The 22,840-nt window shown below is 46.2% G+C and overlaps 1 protein-coding gene across 1 annotated transcript in view; it reads left to right on the forward strand.

Annotated features, from left to right (window-relative positions):
* NCAPD3 (non-SMC condensin II complex subunit D3) overlaps positions 1-22,840 on the forward strand; it is a 675,764-nt gene that overhangs the window by 183,598 nt on the left and 469,326 nt on the right. The window contains exons 12-14 of the mRNA XM_069224452.1: positions 7,020-7,079; positions 7,569-7,652; positions 8,149-8,222. Of these exons, the coding sequence (XP_069080553.1) occupies positions 7,020-7,079; positions 7,569-7,652; positions 8,149-8,222 (218 nt within the window). The remainder of the gene's footprint in view (positions 1-7,019; positions 7,080-7,568; positions 7,653-8,148; positions 8,223-22,840) is intronic.

Consider the following 22,840-nt stretch of genomic DNA (forward strand, 5'->3'; position numbering starts at 1 on the left):
GACCTGAGAACACAAAGCTGATGCAGACTATTTTCCCCCACACTGTAACAATGACAAGCACATATCTGTACTTTTAGGAGGCCAGTGGATGAGACTCTTCCCCTGACACTGGGTTGCGTTTTCTCCCGGAGCCGTCAAGGTAAGTGAGTGCTTCCTTTGCTGTGTGATGAGATGGGCACGGTAGATACTACACTTACAGTTGCCAAATGTGAAAGTCAAAACTAAAGTATCAACATAAGTTTCACAACATGGACAGATAACTTTTGTGTCCTTTCTTCCACTTAACGAAGCCCTGATTGACACCCTAATGGACACCTGGTCTAAGCCTTCTTCATGCCCATGAGTGAACAGGTTGGTAGCCAGATGCCACCTGTCGGTGCCAGGTGACCTTCATCTTTTTACACTGCACTCTGTATCAGAAGGTTTGGTGGTTTAAGTTCCCATCAGCGAGGTGAACCCCGGAGTATAAATGAATAGAAGCATGCAGGAAACTTCCTCAACTAGCTTGCCCCTCAAGTCAGTCAATGTCAGCTGTTTTCTGAGGAGATAATCCCATAATTTATAGGATATGATTTGGCAACCTTTTACTGGCAGTCAATGGGGAACCATTGTTGTGGGACATCGTCAGCAAGATATTGCCAACATTCCCAAAAGAATTCCATCCCAATCTTTAGCAGATTACACAAGATTGCCAGGATACAGTGAAATAAGTCATTGGCTCTGGTCTGTCTACTTGTGCTGGGCAGTTGATGCCCACTTGGTGCTTCAGTGACAAGAATGCATGAGATCCACTTGCTTTTCAAGTGATGTTTGCACATGTCACTAATGGGCATGCCACTTGATGGCACCTGTGTTTTTGAGAGACTGGTCGCTGGAGCTCTTCACAGAAAGCAGGGCCACTGTGTGCTCCCTTGGCTTTTGTGCACATGTACAGCAATGTCCTTAGCTGTTTTGCCTATTTCTAAGCTTTGGGTGAGGTTTGGCAGAAAGAGAATGCTGAGGTCCATCTTCACAGCAACAGCCGCCACCATACACACCCCCCCCCCTCCCCCCAACAACCCCCCCCCCCCCCCCCCCCCCCCCCCCCCCCACACACACACACACACACACACACCTGGATAAGGGATCTGGCTGACAGAATTCATGCCGGTGGCAGCAGCGTACTGATAAATCCCCAGTTTTTCCTGTAACAGCCACAAGACCACTTCAGCTCTCCCTGAGCAGCATATGGCCATCCCGTTGGAGGCAGGACAAGGTATTAGATCCACAATTGGCAGAGCATTATAGAAAGCAAATGGGTGCTGCTGATAGTCTAGCAAAGATATGCCTTGTGATTCCTTTCCACTCTGTGCCATATTACTGGGGCCAAAGAAGGATGGAGACCTCTGTTGTGTATTAGTCCTCCCCATCTCTATTTCTTCCTAAACAAAATAAGTTCAAGATGTTCACATTGGCCTAAGTTCTTTCTGGTCTGTATCCAGAAAACTGGATGTTGTGCTGGACATGCAGGACACCTATTTTAATGTCCCCGTCTTGCAGTCCCACAAGTGTTACCTGTGTTTCAAGGTAGGCCAGGAGCATTTTTGGTTTGCTGTCCTCCCCTTAGGCCTGAGCAGGGTCCCTCCGGTGCTTACAAAACTGATGGTGGTGGTTGTGGCACTTCTTCAGAGGCTGACAATACTATTCTCCCCCTACCTTGAACACTGGGTGTTGAAAGCAGGCTCACCACAGTTAGTTGTAAACTACCTTCCGGCACTGCAAACCTTCTTTGTAGTTCTCAGTCAATGTGCCTAAGTCGCACCTTACATCGCAAAGGTTCATGTTCATTGGAGTTGTTCTGGATACTGTACAATTTCAAGCACTTCCTTCAGATCAACATGTCCAGGCATTCGGCTATGGTCCTAATGTTACATCTTTGGCCCTGGGTCTCAGCGAGAGTGGCTTTGAGAATTCTTGGCCTTCTACATCCTGCTGGTAGACTACACTAGATGGCACACTGGGGCTCTATAGTGGGATATCGAGTCTGAGTGGTGCCAGCAGCCATGAAACTTGGAGTTGCATGCCATTTGCTTAGTGTTGAAGGCCTCCCTACCATCCATCAAAAGGAGGGTCGTCCAGGTCCTCGTGGACAATATCTCCACCATGTGATAGTGAAACAAGCAGGGTGGAGTGGGCTCCTGGATCCTGTGGCAGGAGGCCTTTTGCTTCTTGAATTGGCTGAATCAACAGGGCATCTCCCTGACAGTCAGCAACTTGGCTGGATCTCTAAATGCCAGTGTGGACAAACTCAGCAACACATTTCACATCACAAGTGGCAACTGCATTTGGAGATGGCTCATGGTGGTGTCTAGCAGTGGAGAGACACTGGCAAGAAATCCTTGGTACTTTTCCACGTTGGAGACCGCACATAGCTTTCTTTCTGAGACAGTCATGTTAGGATGGGGCTCAGGACTTCTTTATGCCTTCCCACCACTACTCTCTTGGCCAGAGTTCTGAAGATGATGAAGAACGACTGGGCCCAGGTGATCATTTTGGCACCTGATTGGGACAGAAGAGTGTGGTATCCGAAACGTCTGGGCATGAGCTTCTGTCCTCTGATATGGCTGATTAATTGAGAGGATTTTCTGTTGCAGCAGCAGGATTGGGTCCTGCACCAGTGCCTACTCAGTCTACACCTCCATGCGTGGACACTGAGTTGGACGACCGTTGACTGACTTTGATCTTCCTCCCCAAAGTAGTATATTTTATTCTAGAATCCAGGCATCCATCTGAAAAAAACTATTTTTCTTGGATGTTTGAACAAGTTTGTGGTCTGGTGTAATTTCCCCCGTTAAAAGCAAAGTTCTTGGTTGTTTTTTGTGCTGTCTGTGGCCTAGCAAGGACTTGCGGTGGGCATAGTTATAGGTTGTCAGCCCTTTTAGCAATTTTGGTTTACCAGACTATCCGTCCTTGTTTAAATCACCTCTTGTGCTGGTTTTGCTTAAAGGTCTGCTCCATATGTTTCCACTCAAACCTTTTGTCACGCTTCAGAGAGACCTTGAGAAGTTGTCTTCTTCCTCACTTGAACTCCACTTTAACCACTGCACAGCTGTCCTTTGGGGTTTTCCGTCTCTCAAAACTGTCTTTCTCATAGTCATACCTCAGCTCAACTCTTGAGTGAGCTACATTTCTGCCTTTTCATTCACTATATATATATATATACACCACCTTTTTTTTGGACAAACTGGTGTTGTGGACTTGAGCATTGTTCTTGATGAAAATTGTGACACCCTATGTCAAACAGTCTTTTACCCTTTTTGCATTCTTTGCTCCCCAGCACCCCTTGAATGGGGGAAAAGAGACTCAACTGTATGGACCCCAAACATTTACACTAACTATGCCAAAGACCATCAGATGGATGATCAGCATTTTGTGGAGTTTGCAGGAATGAAAACGAGTAAGGCAGTGTACAAAAGGACCATATGAAGGTGGATAGTAATCTTTATGAAGATTTGTTACACACTGACCAAAAAAGCATCTCCCAGAATGTCTGAGATCTCCTCTGACCAAAGTCAAGGGTGCTCCCACTGTTTTGGCATGCAGAGTGCTTGTTCTGGGCATCTGCCATGTCGCGACGTGGGCTCCACTCTATCTGTTATAAAGCCCTACTGCCTTGATCGCCAGGTCCACAGAGAAGACTTTTTGCCCACTTGGTCCTGCAAGATGTTTATGGGTTGAGCCATTCCACAGACCCTACAAATGGGGAGGTACTGTTTTAGTGTCTATGCTTCAGGTGAGGATTCTGTGTTTGAGAGGCATCCTTCGGAAGAACAAATTATTTACCTTGGGTAACTCGATTACTGGTAGCTTTATCTAACCACAGCCCTCCTTCCTTTTCTTTGGAAGACTATTTTCACCATCCATAAAAAGATTCCAAATGAAATATCTGCACACCGTTAGATCTGATAAATTACTAAGCTCTGTGTCTGATGGTTTAGTCACAGTAAAAAAATAAAAATAAAAATAAAAAACTGACATCACAGCACAACAGTGGCACATAAATGTAATTCTGTTCTCACGCGCGTGGCGGGACAAAGCTGGCACTGAACCGCAGAAGGCCACATGCTGGCATACGGCAAAAGTCTTGAGCCAAATTTCTCAATCCATTCTGGCTCTTAAGGGTTTCACAAGGTGATTAATCTGCAGTTAGCTAGAGTAGCCACCAGAAAGAGCATTAGCAGAGGTAGGTAACTTGTTAATTAGCCCTTTTGGCTTTTTCATTTTCCTGATCAAGCTTCATTATTTAAGTCGTTTGTGGTGATAGATCTCCTTAAATGGGTTCACATGTTTCCTCCAGTTCCCTTTATTGTTCTACAGTGAGACCTTAATTTGTTCTTTACTTTATGTGCAAACCTTTTGAATCTATGCACAGGTGCTTTGAGTCTGTTGATCATTAACACTGCCGTTTTTTATTGCTGTTACTACTGCATGATGTGAAAGTCGGCTATATGCACTGCTTGTGCAACTGCCTTATACCACCACCTTTTTTCTATACATCTTTTTATTGGCCATTTCAACAAATAACATACCGTATGTTTTCTTCATTATAATGCAGACAGTGGTGCTTCTCACCTATATGGCAGCACAGAACCATCCCCAGTTATTCCAAACTAGCAAAAGTATTCCCCCCAACTACCCCCACACAACTTGAACATTATCCAGACAGACGGCATCAATCATTCTGAAGCTAGTTAGGTCAGCACAAGGTATCCCCACTGCTCTAATTTCAGCAAATTTTCAGCGCACTAGTGGCTGTCTATAGCATTAGCCCAGCTGGGGAGTCCCCACTCTTCTGGCCTGGGCTCATCCATCAGTGGCACGATCGTTTCTATCCCCACAGTTGTTTCTTAAGGATGTGCAGCATCTGCAGGTATCTAAAGTATTGGATTTGACACTTCATAGTCTGCCTACCACTCTAAGAAGGCTACCATCCTCCTCTCCTTCCAGAGATTTCCCACTACGGAAATACCGAGCATGTCCCATTGTTTATGTCCCTCAAGCTCTATAAGGTCCTTGACAGCCTCCATCTCCCTCAAAGGTGTCATTGTCAGTCTCCCCCTACAGCCCACGGACTGTTTGTCCTTCCTCCAGGTTTTCCATAACCATGTCTGTTGGTGGTATCATTTCTCATGTCCTCCTCCTTTGGAGGATGTAAAGGAATTTGGGTCAGTATATCATTTTATGCAGCTCTGCCTTACCCAATAATAACAACTGAAGGGGTCACCAGTGATCTGTATCCCTCTTGTATGCATCCAAAATCCTCCATAGTTTCTCAGTGAGGAACTTCTCCATGTCAGTTGTAACTGGTAAAAGTTGGGGGTCCTTGGAGGTGTGCCAATCCATCAGGGGGTAGTTCACCGATTTGCTCCAGTAAAAGCAGCCTTTTATATTCTCCAAGGACACGCAGATTCTCTAATATGCATGGGAGAGACCAACCAAGGTTCGCCCAGTATAAAAGTATGCCCAGGTTATAGGGATATTGCATCTTCCGACTTGGGGTCCCACTTCAGGGTCTGAACTTGAGCATCGCGGCATATTTAGTTTTCAAGCAGCTTGAGTGCTACCGTGAACAGCAGCAGGAGCAATCCTGTCTACTGCCCCATATACACTGACAAATTGTTATTGTTGACCTGCGTTTACTTTAAGCAGAAAGTTGTGCCACCTTTCTTTGTGGCAGTCTTTTATTCTGTTTACTTTGTGCTATCTGCCATATTCTTCTGAGGTGGAGATGAGGTTTCACCTCTCAAGCCTAAAAAAAGAGCCATCTTGAGCGTTCACTTTTTCAGACCTACATGGTCTGAAAACACTGCTGTCTTAACAGTCCGCATCGATGGGAGAGCTTTTTGTCTGCTGTGTCTTACAAATCTTCCTCATCGGAGTCCACTCCTCAGACCCGCCTCATTGTGGGAGGTATTGCTTTGGTTGTTATTCAGAAAGTGTGGAATCTGCAGTCAGAAGTATCCTTTAGAAGAACGTTACTTAACTTTGGTAATGATCTTTCTGGTGGATACACTTATTGCACATTCATCATTGTCCTTCCTCCTCCCCTCTCTGTGGAGTGAAGTTTTTTAGTTTCTGAAACGTTTGTCTTTAGACCACTCATTTTTGCAATTTGTCACGGTTGATCAGCGTGTGAAGATGTGCGAGAGATGGAAAAGACCATTTAATATCTGTGCAGGGGGCTGGAGGGGGGCTATAATAAATTTATTTCATGTCACTTTCAAAAGACGTGTGATGCTGCCCCAGGGTCTAAGAGTGCCACCTTTTGGTGCACATGAGCAATTATTGGAAATGTTGCGGATTCAGTTTGGCATCTAGGGGAACTTAGAAGATAGGGAATCTGCTGTTAGATGGAATATTCACCCGAAATACCGCTTACAAAGGTGAGTAACGTTTTCATCAAGGGCATATATGTGTCCTCCATATGATGAATGTAGTTTTCCTCTTTGTGTTCTGATGGTGTCCAAGATTTTAACCATGTGGTTTTTGTTTGTTCTGCCTTAAAATAACACCCTAGAATGTTTTTAAAAGAATTATTTTTAAAGTATAACAGTAAATAATTGAATGATGCTTGTGTTTTATACAATAATCTACAAACGAACAAGTTTTAAAACATTTAGAAATGTAACAAAGTTTTTAAACTTACATTGTGACTTTTTTTTGCTTATGAACTATCTCTTTAATGATGTTTTGGTAATTTCTGTTGATATAAATAAAACAAATAGATATATAGTGAAAAGGGGAAAAATCTTGTGAAGAATATTGAAATCTGCCCATGACTTGTTCATGTACTCTCATCCGTAGGTCATAGTAGACATTTTTTAAAGCAACTTTTATATGCATATCAGAAAAGCAGCCAAAGGTTTAATCATCTGCTTGGGATTAATCTAGTTAGCGTTGACTTGTGACATGCGTAGGATTTTGCTATCCTGCTGATAATTATCATTAATTTGCACTTAATTCTTTTTCTCTCACTACAGCTGTTTACCGTACAGTTCTGGGAAACAACTCGTCTGAGAGTACATCCACCAGTAGTGAAGGTAAAAAAAAAAAAACACCTGCAGAGAGGAAACTGTGACCAAGTACTTGATGCGGGGTCTAAACAGTTTACTGGTATGCATATATTAGTGAGATGTCAGATTTAAACCTCCAGTGTGCAATGTATACAAGTAGTACCGAAAAAAGTCTTTATTTATGTGTGTGTATATAGAGAAATCAAGTGGGTGTGAGTGTCATTAATTTTGTTCGAGTTATACTATGGGGGAATTTAGCCTACATTACTTAGCTCTTCCTTTGTTGGGTCAGATCATCTTTTCCTGAGATAGTGGTAGGTGAGATTCCTGTTGTTCTACTGGCGCAAAACAGATATCTTCTTTTTCATGGACATAGTCCAAGTTTGTTTAAAGGCAGTCTTTTTGTGATTGCTAGATAATTGAGGTGACGCATTAAAAAACAAAACTCTCTTGCATTTTATTACGTGCTTGCTTTTAGGCTACATTTTTGTACTGACCTGCCCCTTCCCTTTCTAGTTTCTACCAACCAAAAACGCAAAACACAGGCCACATTCAAAACGATTGAAGTATCAGACAACCCTGACGCCTCGCAGGCTGATGGTAAGTGGAGCAAGTGGAAAAGTATTCATTCAAGGCTGTTGATCAGGGAATATTTAAATATTTGTTTTATTTTCTTTGCTGTGTCTCTGGCGAGCAGACCTAGATTTGCATACCTTTTCACTACTATACACAGAGCAGATGGAGCTTGGAATAAATTACACGTGATGACTCAAAAGTAATTAATAATGATGAATAGATGTTTTGTGGGAAGTAATGGGGTTTAGCTGGAAGATGAAGGGGTATACAACTTTGAAGTATTTTGTCCCAAGGAGTATACATGCTATTTAGTCTAGAGTAGTTTTTGATACCCCTTTTGATCTTCATTCTGATTTGTTAATGCCTGCCCTTTAGGCTGAGGCTCCTTGCCTTTCACTCATTCCAGAAGCAGTAAGTACCTACAGCAGTGCCTGTCAACTCGACTGTGAGGGTTCAATGTTAAATTGATAAAGAGCCTGTGTCCTAAATATTTTAAGAACATTTCATTTTCTTGTCATAGGGAAGGAAGTCCTAACCATGTTGCGTTTGCGAGCAGGCGATGAGAAGACTGGAGTCAGAAAGGCTGCCTTACAGGTTGTTTTTTTTTTTTGTTTCTTTAGTTTGTTTTACTTTGTTTTTTACATGCTTTTCTCAACTGCAGTGTCACCCACAATGTCATATCAGGAACTCCTGTTTCTCGCTTTTGCAGCTCACTTACCGGTTTATGTTCATGTCTGTTTCTAAACCTAGCAAGGACAGGCGTGCATGCCAAGTTGCAGATGCTTTTCGTTTTGCCACTCTAGTCTAGATTTCTGTGGGACTGCAAAAGCTATAAATCTATGGTAAAATTTAACATACATGTGTTAAAGACCTACATTTCATTCCTTTTCTCCTTACCATTCCGAAGAAGGATAATATTCATCCATATTAAGGTTCCAAATTCGATTTTCACTGCATTGTGTAAAATCAATGCCTATCAATGCAAAGGCTTGATGTCTACAGTGATGTCACAAAAGGACAGCGAACAGGCTCAAGAATGAGTCAACACCCCATACCAGCACAGAGGAGTTATGAAAATATCCGAATCCAATGTGCTTCTGAGGATTATTCAGCAGTTGAGGAATCTGCAGGTAGATGGAGTGTGCACCAGAATGATCGTTACCGAAGGAAACCAGCTTTTTTTTCAGAACGATACTTCTACCCGAAAGCTTTGTCTAGCAACCTCATTTACAAGTTTAGATTTTTCTTTATTTAGAAGAAAAAAAATCTAAATATATGTGTAAATTAACTGTGTATGTGTGTGTATATATATGTTGGATGGCATGTGTAGCTGCAGATACACATGCTGTGCATTATCCTGCCATCTAGTGTTGGGCTCGGTGTGTTACAAGTTGTTTTTCTTCGAAGAAGTCTTTCCGAGTCACGAGATCGAGGGACTCCTCCCTTTCCGCTCCATGCGCATGGGCGTCGACTCCATCTTAGATTGTTTTCTTTCCGCCATTGGGTTCGGACGTATTCCTCTTCGCTTCGTATTTTGAATTGGGAAAGTTAGCTAAATATCGAAAATTAAACTGTATTGTTCGCGCTCGGTACCGGTTTAGTGTAAAGGTAGCGACACCGATAGTAGAAGCGCTCCGGCGGGCCTTGGGGGCTTCCGCTCTTCAGCGGGGCCTGGTCGGCCCGACCGCATCCATCGGCGAAACTAATGGACCGGACCCCATTCCGCTTCTGTCCGAAGAGCCACTCGAAGTATCCTTATACGGACCAACACTTGGTCTGTAATCTGTGTCTATCACCAGAACACAGGGAGGATACTTGTGAGGCCTGTCGGGCGTTTCGATCTAAAAAGACCCTACGTGATCGAAGAGCCAGAAGACTACAAATGGCGTCGACACCGAGAGAACAACTCGACGTTGAAGAGGAGGAAAGAATTTCCATCCAGGGGACGGACTCAGACGATTCCGAAAGTGAGCGACCCACGACAATGCAGAAAACAGTGAGTAAAACTGCCCCGTCCAAGACTCACACAAAGATCATTAAGGCCAAGGGGATGCCACCGCCAGCAGGCCATGGCTTAACCCATCGAAAAGAAGGTGACCAAACATCGGCACTGGAAAAAGGCCAAAGAATTGCAGAAGACATCTCGGCACCGAGAGTTCGACTCACCCAAGGTGAGAAAAGTAACGTCAGAACCGAAAAAGACTTTATCGGAAGCATCGGTACCGAAAAAAGCGGCTTCGGAGCCGAAAAGAAGCTCTTACACAGAAGAGCAAGGACTTTCCAGCCAAATGCATAAACACAGATTTGAGCAGGAAATAAGTATGGGGGAACCAGACCATACCCAAAGGAGGTTGCATATCCAGAAAGAGACTGGAAAAATACAAACTCTTCCTCCAATTAAAACCAAAAGAAAGCTGGCATTTCATGTGTCAGAAATGCAGCCGAAGGCAAAGGTGGCAAGAGATAAAACCCCCCCACCAAGGTTTTCGCCACAACCTTCCCCACTACACTCACCACAGCTGTCCCCGGTAACAACGCCTCCAATGCAGTCACCTACTCATACAGGGATGACACAGGATGATCCGGATGCATGGGACTTAAATGATGCTCCAGTATCAGACAACAGCCCAGATTGTTACCCAACAATGCCGTCACCTCCAGAGGACAGTACTGCATATACGCAGGTACTATCGAGGGCAGCTACGTTCCACAATGTAGCAATGCATTCAGAGCCAATAGAGGATGATTTCCTATTCAACACCTAGGCATCCACCCACACTTCATACCAGAGTCTGCCAATGCTCCCGGGGTTGCTCAAGCACGCAAAACAGGTCTTCCAAGACCCAGTTAAAGGAAGGGCTATCACGCCTAGGGTGGAGAAAAAATACAAGCCTCCCCCAAAGGACCCTGTGTTTATAACACACAACTTACACCAGACTCGGTGGTTGTAGGAGCAGCAAGAAAGAGGGCAAACTCTCAATCGTCGGGAGACGCACCACCGCCTGACAAAGAGAGTAGGAAGTTTGATGCAGCAGGCAAACGTGTGGCAGCACAGGCAGCCAATCAATGGCGGATCGCAAACTCACAAGCCGTGCTGGCTTGCTACGACAGGGCACACTGGGACGAGATGCAACACATTATACAGCACTTGCCCAAAGAACACAAAAAACGTGCCCAACAGGTTGTGGAAGAAGGACAAGCAATATCCAACAACCAAATAAGGTCCGCATTAGACTCGGCAGACACAGCAGCACGAACAGTCAACACTGCGGTAACCATTCGCAGGCATGCATGGTTACGAAGCTCTGGCTTCAAACCAGAAATCCAACAAGCTGTGTTAAACATGCCTTTTAACCAGGAACAATTGTTTGGGCCGGAAGTGGACACAGCAATTAAAAAATTAAAGAAGGACATGGACCCGGCCAAAGCCATGGGCGCGCTCTACTCCCCACAGAGCAGAGGCACATTTAGAAAGCCACAATTTAGAGGGGGGTTCGAATGCAAACACCAGAGCCTTCCACCTCGCAAACCAGACCTACCTATCAGGGACAATACCAGAGAGGAGGGTTTCATGACTCATACAGATGTGGACAATTCCCAAGAGGAAGGGGAAAATTCCTAACACCTAAGAAAAGTCAAACCAAATAGTGACTTCACTGTCACAAAACCCCAACACTTAACACCAGTGGGGGGGGGGAGACTTACCACATACTACCAAAACTGGACACACATAACTATGGACGCATGGGTTCTAGCCATTATCCAACATGGTTATTGCATAGAATTCATAAATTTCCCGCAGATGTGCCCCCAAGGGCACACAATATGTCCAAACAACACTTAGACCTATTACAACTAGAGGTCCAAGCATTATTACAAAAACAAGCAATAGAGTTAGTACCCAAACATCAGAAAGGAACAGGTGTCTACTCACTATATTTCCTAATTCCAAAAAAGGACAAAACGTTAAGACCTATATTAGACCTCAGAACACTGAATCTCTTCATCAAGTCAGATCACTTTCACATGGTAACACTTCAAGACGTGGTTCCCTTACTAAAAAAAGAGGACTACATGTCAACGTTAGATCTCAAGGATGTCTTTCCCCCCTCTCCCACTCATTCCTTATCTGGTAAACAAACTAAGTCAAAACAGACTCAAACTAATTCTCATAGCACCAACCTGTGCTCGCCAACTATGGTACACAACACTGCTGGACCGATCTGTAGTACCTCACATCAAATTACCAAACAGGCCAGATCTGTTAACTCAACACAAACAGCAGATCAGACACCTGAATGCAGCATCGCTCAATCTAGCAATCTGGCTCCTGAAGTCTTAGAATTTGGGCACTTAGACCTTACACAAGAATGTATAGAGGTCATTAAACAAGCTAGAAAACCAACTACAAGACATTGTTATGCAAACAAATGGAAAAGATTTGTTCATCACTGCCACAATAATCAAATTCAACCACTACATGGTTCCGCAAAGGAAATTGTAAGCTACTTATTACACTTACAAAAGTCTAAGCTAGCATTCTCTTCAATTAAAATACATCTCACATCAATATCTGCCTATCTGCAGATTACACATTCAACATCGTTTTTTAAAATACCAGTCATCAAAGCATTTATGGAGGGATTAAAAAGAATCATACCCCCGAGAACACCACCAGTACCTTCGTGGAACCTTAATATTGTATTAACACGACTCATGGGACAACCATTTGAACCCATGCACTCTTGTGAAATGCAATACTTAACTTGGAAAGTAGCCTTTCTAATAGCTATCACATCACTTAGAAGAGTAAGTGAGATACAAGCATTTACTATACAAGAACCCTTTATAGAAATACATAAAGTGGTTCTCCGTACAAATCCCAAATTCCTACCAAAGGTTATATCACCATTCCACCTAAACCAAACAGTGGAACTCCCAGTCTTCTTTCCACAGCCAGACTCAGTAGCCGAAAGAGCCTTACATACATTAGACATAAAAAGAGCACTAATGTATTACATTGACCGAACAAAACAATTTCGTAAAACAAAACAATTGTTTGTAGCATTCCAAAAACCTCATGCAGGTAATCCCATATCCAAACAAGGCATTGCCAGATGGATAGTTAAATGTATTCAAACTTGCTATATTAAAGCAAAAAGAGATTTACCTATTGCACCAAGAGCACATTCCACTAGGAAGAAAGGCGCCACAATAGCTTTTCTGGGAAATATACCTATGACAGAAATTTGTAAGGCAGCCACCTGGTCTACGCCTCATACATTCACAAAGCATTACTGTGTAGATGTGTTAACAACACAACAAGCCACAGTAGGACAAGCTGTATTAAGAACATTATTTCAGACAACTTCAACTCCTACAGGCTAAGCCACCGCTTTTGGGGTGTTTACTGCTAATTAGTCTATGCACAGCATGTGTATCTGCAGCTACACATCCCATCAAATGGAAAATATCACTTACCCAGTGTACATCTGTTCGTGGCATGAGACGCTGCAGATTCACATGCACCCTCCCACCTCCCCGGGAGCCTGTAGCCGTTATAAGTTGAATGAAAATTGTTAATTTGTAAATAAATACTATTTTAATACACATTATGTACATACATACTTACTCCATTGCATGGGCACATTTAGTATATTCACAACTCCTACCTCACCCTCTGCGGGGAAAACAATCTAAGATGGAGTCGACGCCCATGCGCAATGGAGCCGAAAGGGAGGAGTCCCTCGGTCTCGTGACTCGAAAAGACTTCTTCGAAGAAAAACAACTTGTAACACTCCGAGCCCAACACTAGATGGCAGGATAATGCACAGCATGTGAATCTGCAGCGTCTCATGCCATGAACAGATGTACCCTGGGTAAGTGACATTTTCCATATCACCATTGCCAGACCAGTTACTTCTGCTCAGCATGAATTAGCTGTTCCAGCACGGAAGTGTGCTCCTCCTTTGAGGGAGGTCAACTCCTGACATGCCGTTACTCCTAAGCCCTCTTCTTTAGGGCACTCTCTGGCTCCTACACCTCTAAGCACACACTGATGTCAAGGTGCATACCTAGTCTAACATTAAATTAGTCTCCCAGAAGATGTAATTCTCAAAGGAGACAGAGGTTTCTAGTTTCCTGTCACTCCAGATCGAGGCTTGTTGGAAGATCAGGCACTCCTCACGCCTGTATGGAATCGTCTTTGTCAGCTCCATCTGACTTCTACGTGAGAAGGTACCGTCCAGTGCTTACTGATTCACCACCATCCTGTGGATGACATCAGCACTTTGCACAAAGTGCTTGGTACAGGAGCAGCAAAGTTATCCCTTCCTAACCAACCCGACTGGCCTCTAAAGTCAGTGTTTTTGACAGTTTATAAGTGAAGTACTGATAGACCTGTGCTGCCTTTGGTTCCAAGACTATATGCAACTGGTTTTGAAAGCTGTAAGATTTATAGAGCACACAAGACCCTTTTATTTTTGAGATATGAATAGATTCTAGACTTGCTTATTGTTCAAACAGCTAGAATGCCATATGCTACTGCTCTGTCATCTAATGTCCCTCCGAACCGGAAAAGCAGAACACTGCGCTCAGGTAGAAGAAAGTATATGGTGCATCTGGTAATGAAAACAGCTAGTGCATGGAAACTATCCAGAAGATAGGATGTTTCCTATTGAACTTCCTGCAAGAGTTTGCTGAAGGCCTGCCGAAAGAGGTGAGCAGGTTTTTTGATAGCCAGTTTCATTGATTTTACAACAAGATCACTGATACAAACATGACCAATTTCCACCAATCGACACAGTAGTGACATTACATGGTAACATTCATTATTCTCCACATCCAGTCCATAATAAGCCCACCGTCTGCCCCAAATCTTCTTGTATTTGTGGGGGCAACCCCTGGCCTCGCAGATGGGGAGTTGGTGGGCACACCAGTCCACCCCCTTGCGACTGATGGGGGCAGGGGTCTGGGACTTACAGTTGCAGGCTATGGTCCTGTTTGCCCCCAGTGTCATCACCCAGATGAAAATAGGTTCCATCCTCTGCCCACCCACATCTTCCAACAATGCTAGCGTAGCAATCCATTGGGGTGAGGTTAAGTTGGTGGCCCTGAATTGTAGAAAGCTCCTTCCTGACTCCCCTCCCGAGAGGGAACCAATCTTGGGCAGGACCACAGCGTACGGAAGAAGTCTGCCTCTAGTAATGAACAGCAGTCACAGCTAGTTTGGTAATCCTTGGCAATCTGATGGAGGTGCTGGGGAGTCATGTATGCATTATGAAAGTAGCTGAGCTGGACCAATCAGAGGTGCACAGGAATAGCTAGTTCCCGAGGGCCATTCTGCCTCACTCTATTCCTCAACTAAGTTCACCCACCCAGGTCTCCCAAGGTCGCCTATGCAGCTCAGGGAAGTGGTCTGGAGCATTGATGATTAGGGAACGGTAGATCCTGGAAATGGCACCTTTACACACCCTCCCCATCAGCGGTTTAGGCTCAGGGGGGGCAATACTCTGGGATCAGTGTGCCTGGGAGAATATTGGCCAATAGGGCTTGGTGCATCTGCAGATATTTATGAAACTGGGTGTGAGAGAACCAATATTGCTTCTGCAGTGCCTGGAACGTTTGTAGGCCACTGTTTGCCCAAAAGTCCTCAAGACGAGAGATAGCTATTATATCCGCCTGGGGTAAAGCCCTCCAGACCAGCAGTGTGATGCAACCATGTCCCCTGTGTAGGAGGCTGGCCTGGCTTGTAGTGGGTACCAGAGGTACTTACACCTTGTACCAGGTCCAGTTATCCTTTATTAGTGTAGAAGAGGTGTTTCTAGCAGCTTAGGCTGATAGAAGGTAGCTATGGCAAAGCAGCTTAGGCTGAACTAGGAGACATGTAAAGCTCCTACTATACCACTGGTGTCATATGCACAATATCATAAGAAAACACAATACACAGAGTTACTAAAAATAAAGGTACTTTTTATGACAATATGCCAAAAGTATCTCAGTGAGTACCCTCAGTATGAGGATAAGTTATATACACAAGATATATGTACACAAACCAAAATTAGGTAAGTAATAGCAAGAAAAGTAATGCAAACAGTGTAGAATTACAATAGATTGCAATAGGAGCACATAGGTATGGGGCAACACAAACCATATACTCCAAAAGTGGAATGCGAACCACTAAGGGACCCCAAACCTATGTGAGCTTGTAGAGGGTCGCTGGGACTGTAAGAAAACAGTGAGGGTTAGAAAAATAGCCCACCCCAAGACCCTGAAAGGTAGGTGTAAAGTGCACCTACTACCCCCAGAGGGCACAGAAGTCGTGATAGGGGGATTCTGCAGGAAGAACAAACACCAGCAATGCAACAACAGTGGATTTCCGGACCTGAGTACCTGTAAGACAAGGGGACCAAGTCCAGTAGTCGCGACAGTGTCGAGAGTGGGCAGGAGCCCAGGAAATGCCAGCTGAGGGTGCAAGGAAGCTGCCACCGGTTGGAAGAAGCTTGGAGTTCTGCAAGAAAGAAGAGGACTAGGAACTTCTCCTTTGGAGGATGGATGTCTCTTGTCGCGATGAAGCTTGCAGATGTGTTCCCAAACAGAAAGACCGCAAACAAGCCTTGCTAGCTGCAAGGGTCGCGGTAGAGGTTTTTGGGTGCTGCTGTGGCCCAGGAGGGACCAGGATGTCGCACTTGAAAGAGGAGACAGAGGGGGCGCCCAGCAACTCAGGGAGCCCTCACAGAAGCAGGCAGCACCTGCAAAAGTACCTGAACAGGCACTTGGAAGGAAAGTGAACCGGAGTCCACGCGAAGTCACAAAAGGGAGTCCCACGACGCCGGAGGACAACTCAGAAGGTTATGCACTGCAGGAAGGAGTGCCGGGGACCCAGGCTTGGCTGTGCACAAAGGAAATCCTGGAAGAGTGCACAGGAGCCGGAGGAGCTGCAAATCATGCGGTACCCAGCAATGCAGTCTAGCATGGGGAGGCAAGGACTTAACTCCACCAAACTTGGACTGAATAGTCACTGGACTGTGGGAGTCACTTGGACAGAGTTGCTGAGTTCCAGGGACCACGCTCGTCAGGATGAGAGGGGACCCAGAGGACCAGTGATGCAGTCTTTTGGTGCCTGCGTTAGCAGGGGGAAGATTCCGTCGACCCATGGGGGATTTCTTCTGAGCTTCTAGTGCAGGGTGGAGACAGGCTACCCCCAGAGCATGCACCACCTGAAAACAGTCGAGAAAGCCAGAAGGATGGGGCGCTACAATGTTGCTAGTAGTCGTCTTGCTACTTTGTTGCGGTTTTGCAGGCGTCCTGAGCAGTCAGTGGTCGATCCTTTGGTAGAAGGTGAAGAGGGAGATGCAGAGGAACTCTGGTGAGCTCTTGCATTGGTTATCTGAAGAATTCCCCAAAGCAGAGACCCTAAATAGCCAGAAAAGGAGGTTTGGCTACCAGGTTAGGAGGATTGGCTACCAAGAGAGGTAAAAGCCTATCTGAAGGAGCCTCTGACGTCACCTGCTGGCACTGGCCACTCAGAGCAGTCCAGTGTGCCCCCAACACCTCTGTTTCCAAGATGGCAGAGGTCTGGGACACACTGGAGGAGCTCTGGGCAGCTCCCCTGGGAAGTGCAGGTCAGGGGAGTGGTCACTCCCCTTTCCTTTGTCCAGTTTCGTGCCAGAGCAGGGCTGGGGGTTCCCTGAACCGGTGTAGACTGGCTTATGCAGAGATGGGCACCATCTGTGCCCATCAAAGCATTTCACACCTATTTCCAAAGGCAGAGGGTGTAACACCCTCTCTCAGAGGAAATCCTTTGTTTTGCCTTCCTGGGCCAGGGCTGCCTGGACCCCAGGAGGGCAGAAACCTGTCTGAGGTGATGGCAGCAGCAGCAGCTGCAGTGGAGACCCCGGAAAGGCAGTTTGGCAGTACCCGGGTACTGTGCTAGAGACCCGGGGGGATCATGGAATTGTCCCCCCAATGCCAGAATGGTATTGGGGGGACAATTCCATGATCTTAGACATGTTACATGGCCATGTTCGAGTTACCATTGTGACGCTATACATAGGTAGTGACCTATGTATAGTGCACGCGTGTAATGGTGTCCCCGCACTCACAAAGTCTGGGGAATTTTCCCTGAACGATGTGGGGGCACCTTGGCTAGTGCCAGGGTGCCCACACACTAAGTAACTTTGCACACAACCTTCACCAGGTGAAGGTTAGACATATAGGTGACTTATAAGTTACTTAAGTGTAGTGGTAAATGGCTGTGAAATAACGTGGACGCTATTTCACTCAGGCTGCACTGGCAGGCCTGTGTAAGAATTGTCAGAGCTCCCTATGGGTGGCAAAAGAAATGCTGCAGCCCATAGGGATCTCCTGGAACCCCAATACCCTTGGTACCTCAGTACCATATACTAGGGAATTATATGGGTGTACCAGTATGCCAATGTGAATTGGTAAATTTAGTCACTAGCCTGTTAGTGACAAATTTGGAAAGCAGAGAGAGCATATCCACTGAGGTTCTGGTTAGCAAAGCCTCAGTGAGACAGTTATGCATCACACAGGGAACACATACAGGGCACAAACGTATGAGCACTGTGGCCCTGCCTTGCAGGGTCCTAGTGACACATAGACTAAAACAACATATATACATTAAAATATGGGGGGTAACATGCCAGGCAAGATGGTACTTTCCTACACCCTGCCACAAGAGGGCCAATTCAATACGTTTTCAGTTCCATCCTATAAAGCGAAGAGAGCCCTCCTACACTTACGGGAGGGGGGGGGGCGGGGGATTGTGCCCTTTGATCCATGGACAGATCTGGGCCAACACTAGTCGAGCCATCTCGACTTTCCCAAGCACGAGTCCCTCTGCTGATGTCACCTGCACCGCCAGCACCTATTGTTGGCACTGCCCCCATTGTTTCCCTGGATCCAACACAGAGCTGAATGGGCGTCATCCAACACTGACTGGAGCCATTCTCGTTACAAAGGAGGAAGCCTAATTTCCAGTGGTGGTGGTGAGGTCGGCCGAGGTCCACGACTTTATGCCACGCTCGGTTTGGTGCTTCAGCTGAAAGTCACCCCACCTAAACCTCTTCTCTCCTTTATCAAAGCCCGGGCGGACATCCTGCTCTGGGCCTGGTCCACGCCCTGGACGTGGGCCCCTGTGAATATAACAATAGCCTGCCGCCATCACCCTGCCTGAGCGAACCACAAATTTCTCACCCAGCACCCCTCCCTGGAGAGCTTCATGGTCCAAGCCTGCACTACGAAACTAAATCTCGGCACATTCCCTACCACTCCACCGGACAGGGAATCCAAGAGGCAGGATTCCTTAGGAATGAACATGTTTTCTTCTGCCATTGTACCTTTTTGTCTGATGCTCCAACTGACTCTGGGACTCATTTGCTCCGGTCCTGCCTGTGGTCCCCGATGAGGCCTGAGCCATACTCTCCCAAGTTTCTGCTGACAGGTGGAAGGCAGCGTTGGTGGACCTTAGGTATCACGCCTGGTTGAGAACTACTGCCTTTTCAGGGGATGTTCAAGCCTTGCTCGTGGACATGCCCTTTTATGGCTCCCATCTCTTCAGAGACAAGGCGGATTAAGTGCTGCAAGAACACAAGGGCTACCGCTAGGACCTTACTCTGGCCCCCTCACCAACCCCAGCCCGCCTTCTGTGGCCACAGAAGGTGCTTCTAGTCGTGTCTCTACCCACCCAGCCTCCACAGCACGCAAGCTTCTCAGCCCCTTGTGTGGCTGAGGACGTATCCACAGACCCTGTGGGTCAAGTAGCCAGAGGTTCGGCCAGTCCACCACTCCCCCCACAGTAGCAGCTCCTAAGCCTCTTTAGTTGGCGCTGCGGGCATTATGGACACCCATTGGAAGGCAAGATACGTCACTCCTGGCACCACTGAAGGTCAGTAACATCGGACTGCTGGGTTCTCCAGATTATACTCTCTCCCCTTTGTGACTACCCTGCCATCCACGCCACCCAATTGCAGTAGGCTCACTGAGGAACACATTGCCTTACTTCACCAGGAAGTGGCAGGTTTCTTGGCCAAAGGAGCCATAGAGAAGGTGTTGGCATCAGAAGTAGATTGTGGTTGCTAGTCCTCCTACATTTCGATGCCCAAAAAGGATGGAGGCCTTCGTCTTATCCTGGACCTGCACCATCTCAATTTCTTCTTTAATAAGAAGAAATTAAAACGCTCACACTTGCTCGAGTCCAGTCTACCCTGGACCTTGGAGACTGGATGGTTGCAGTGGACTTGGAGTTTGCGTACTGCCACGTCCCTGTCCTGCCTACCCACAGACACTAGCTGCTGGTTATGTTTTCAGTTCACTGTACTCCCCTTTCACTTCACCAGCTCCCCTTAAGTGTTCACTAAGGTGATGGCGGTGGGTGCAGCTCATCTGCAGGGATCCGGGATGCCCGGGTTTCCCTATCTTGACACCTGCCTGTTAAAGTCAGGCTTGCTGAAGGCGGACACCTGCCACCTCCAAATTACAGTGGACCTCTTAGACTCGCTGGGGTTCGCTATGAACTTGCCAAAGTCACACCTGACGGTACATTTCATCGGGGCTGTTCTGGACACAGTGCTTTTTTAGTCTTATCCCCTCGGACAGCGAGTTCATGATATTCAGACTAAGATACCAATGCTTCAACCTCTCTCCTGGATTTCAGGAGACTGACTCTGAAGCTATTGGGACTCATGGCCTCTTGCATTCTGCTGGTGACACCTGCCAGATGGCGTATGCGGGCTCTGCAGTGAAACCTGAAGCTCTAATGATCATGCATCACAGCAATCTCTCTGACATGGTCCAATGCTCAAAGGGCACTGCAAAAGACCTGCGGTGGTGGTTGATGTACCGTATTTTGGTGATTGGCAGACCCCTCTCCAACTCGATCTGACAGTAGTGACAAATGTGTTACTCCTGGGCTGGGATGGCCATCTGGGAGAGGTGGAGATCAGAGGCCTTTGGTCTCCGGTGGAATCTGAACTACACATCAACCTGTTGGAGCTCTGGGCGATCTTGCTGGCACTGAAAGCCTTTCCGCTCTCCATCAGGGGAAGGCTAGTGCAGGTGTTCATGGAAAACACCAACACCAGGTGGTACTGCAACAAACTGGGCGGGTTGGGGTTGTGTACCCTATGTCAAGAAGCCCTGCATCTCTGGACATTAGCGGAACACCTGGGCATTTCCAGCACCTAGTTGGCTCACTGAACTCCAGGGTGTATGAACTTGGCCGAAAATGCCTAGCAGATCATGATTGGCATCTCATCCGGAGGAGGTACAAATTCTCCTTCAGCAGTGTGGAGAGCCATGGTTAGATACCAGAGAATGTCAACTGTAAGCAAATATTCATGCTGGAGTTCTCGAGGTGGCTCTGCCTTGAGGACTCTTTGCCTCGAGTGGAGCTCCGACCTCTTGTATGCCTTTCGGCTCATGCAGCTCCTGCCTAGAATTCTCAAGATCAGGAATGACCGGGCCCAAGTCATCCTTAAGGTTCTGAACGGGGCTCAGAGAGTCTGGAACTCTGAGCAGTTGAGCGCATCCATAAGTCCTTCGATCACAGGAGGATCTGTTGCAGCAGCAGGGGAGTGTTCTCCATTCAAACCTGTCAGCCCTCTGCCTTTATGCGTGGAGATTGAGTGGTGACAGTTGGCAACTTTCGACCTTCTGCCTGAAATCTGCAATGTTACCTTGGCAGCCCAACATCCTTCCACCAAGACAGTATACACCAGACATTGGAACAAGTTTTTTGGCATAGTGTACAGCCAGACAAGTTGACCCTTTCTCTGCAGCCCTTTCCCAAATTCTTCTGTTTATCCTTACCCTGGTCCAGCAGGGCTCTGCATTGGCCACATTCAAGGGTTATTTGTCTGCCATTTCCATCGTCCTGCGACTCCCAGATTAGCCTACCCTCTTCAAGTTCCCTATGGTAAATAGGTTCTTTAAAGGTATGCAACACTTACTTCCTACCAATCCCTTCTTTATGCCTCAATGGGACTTTAACTTGATTCTTACCTTGATAATGTGTTCTCCCTTTAATCCACTTAATTCCTGACCTCTTGGTGGCAGTTATATCTGCCCAGAGGGTCAGTGAACTGTAGGTGTTACCTCGGTCTCCATAAGACTCCTTCTTCCCAGACAAACTGTTCCTTTGGACCCTAGCATCTTTCTTACCTAAGGTGGTACCCCTGTGTCATGTAGGCCAGTCTATCACCTTGCCTACTTTTTATGCTCTGCCTCATCCCTCCAAGGAAGAGGAGAGACCCCACTGGCTAGACCCAAAAAGACCATTGTTGTTCTACCTTGACTACATAAAACCATTCCGGGTAGATGATCAACTCTTCATGGAATATATCTGGACCAAAAAAAGGAAGGTTGTGCAGATGCAAACTATCTCCAGATGGATCGTGCTCTGCATTATTATCTGCTGTGCACTAGTGCAGAAGCAGCCCCCATAGGGTTTGTGTGCTCATCCCACCAGAGTAAAGACTACAACAACTGTTAGAATGTGGCAGTCCGATCCTGGACATCTGCGGTCAGTATCGTGGGCCTCTGCACACGTTCACCAAGCACTACTGCTTTGGATATTCAGGTCCGTTGGTATGGGTATTCTGCCTGTTCGGCCTTGCAGGACTTCCTAGTATGAATCAAGTTTGCCGACCAACCTCCTGAAAGGTATTGCATGGGTATATATTCTAAGGTAAGGAATCTGTGACTAGAAGTATCCATCAGATGAACAAGTTAATTATTTTCGGTAACGCCATATCTGGTAGAGACTATCTAGTTGTTTATTCCTTACTGACCCACTCACCCTCCTCATTCTGCAAACGGATTTATAGGGATAGGGCTGGCCCTTTCAAGGCCCTAGCTCCACACACCAGTAATCAGTCGTCTATGTGGCTTAGCACTAAAGGCATGGAATGTTGCAAAAAGAAACTGACATCTGTGCACTGAGGTGACACCTAAATCGGCTCAGGGTATAGACCTACCGGCACTCAAAGCACAACGAAGAGCCGAATGACACCACCTAATGGCATGCAGGGGTACTACTCATGAAAAAAAATCAGGATCCGCTCTGACACCAGGGGGTATTTCTAAGGTAAGAAATCTGCAGCTATATAGAGTCTCTACCAGATAAGGTGTTACTTAAGGTAAGTAACTTGATCTTCAAGTTTTCTGGGATGTCTACATCCTATTATAGAAGC

The sequence above is a fragment of the Pleurodeles waltl genome, chromosome 3_1 (genome assembly GCF_031143425.1).
Source record: "Pleurodeles waltl isolate 20211129_DDA chromosome 3_1, aPleWal1.hap1.20221129, whole genome shotgun sequence".
In the NCBI taxonomy this organism is placed as follows: Eukaryota; Metazoa; Chordata; class Amphibia; order Caudata; family Salamandridae; genus Pleurodeles; species Pleurodeles waltl.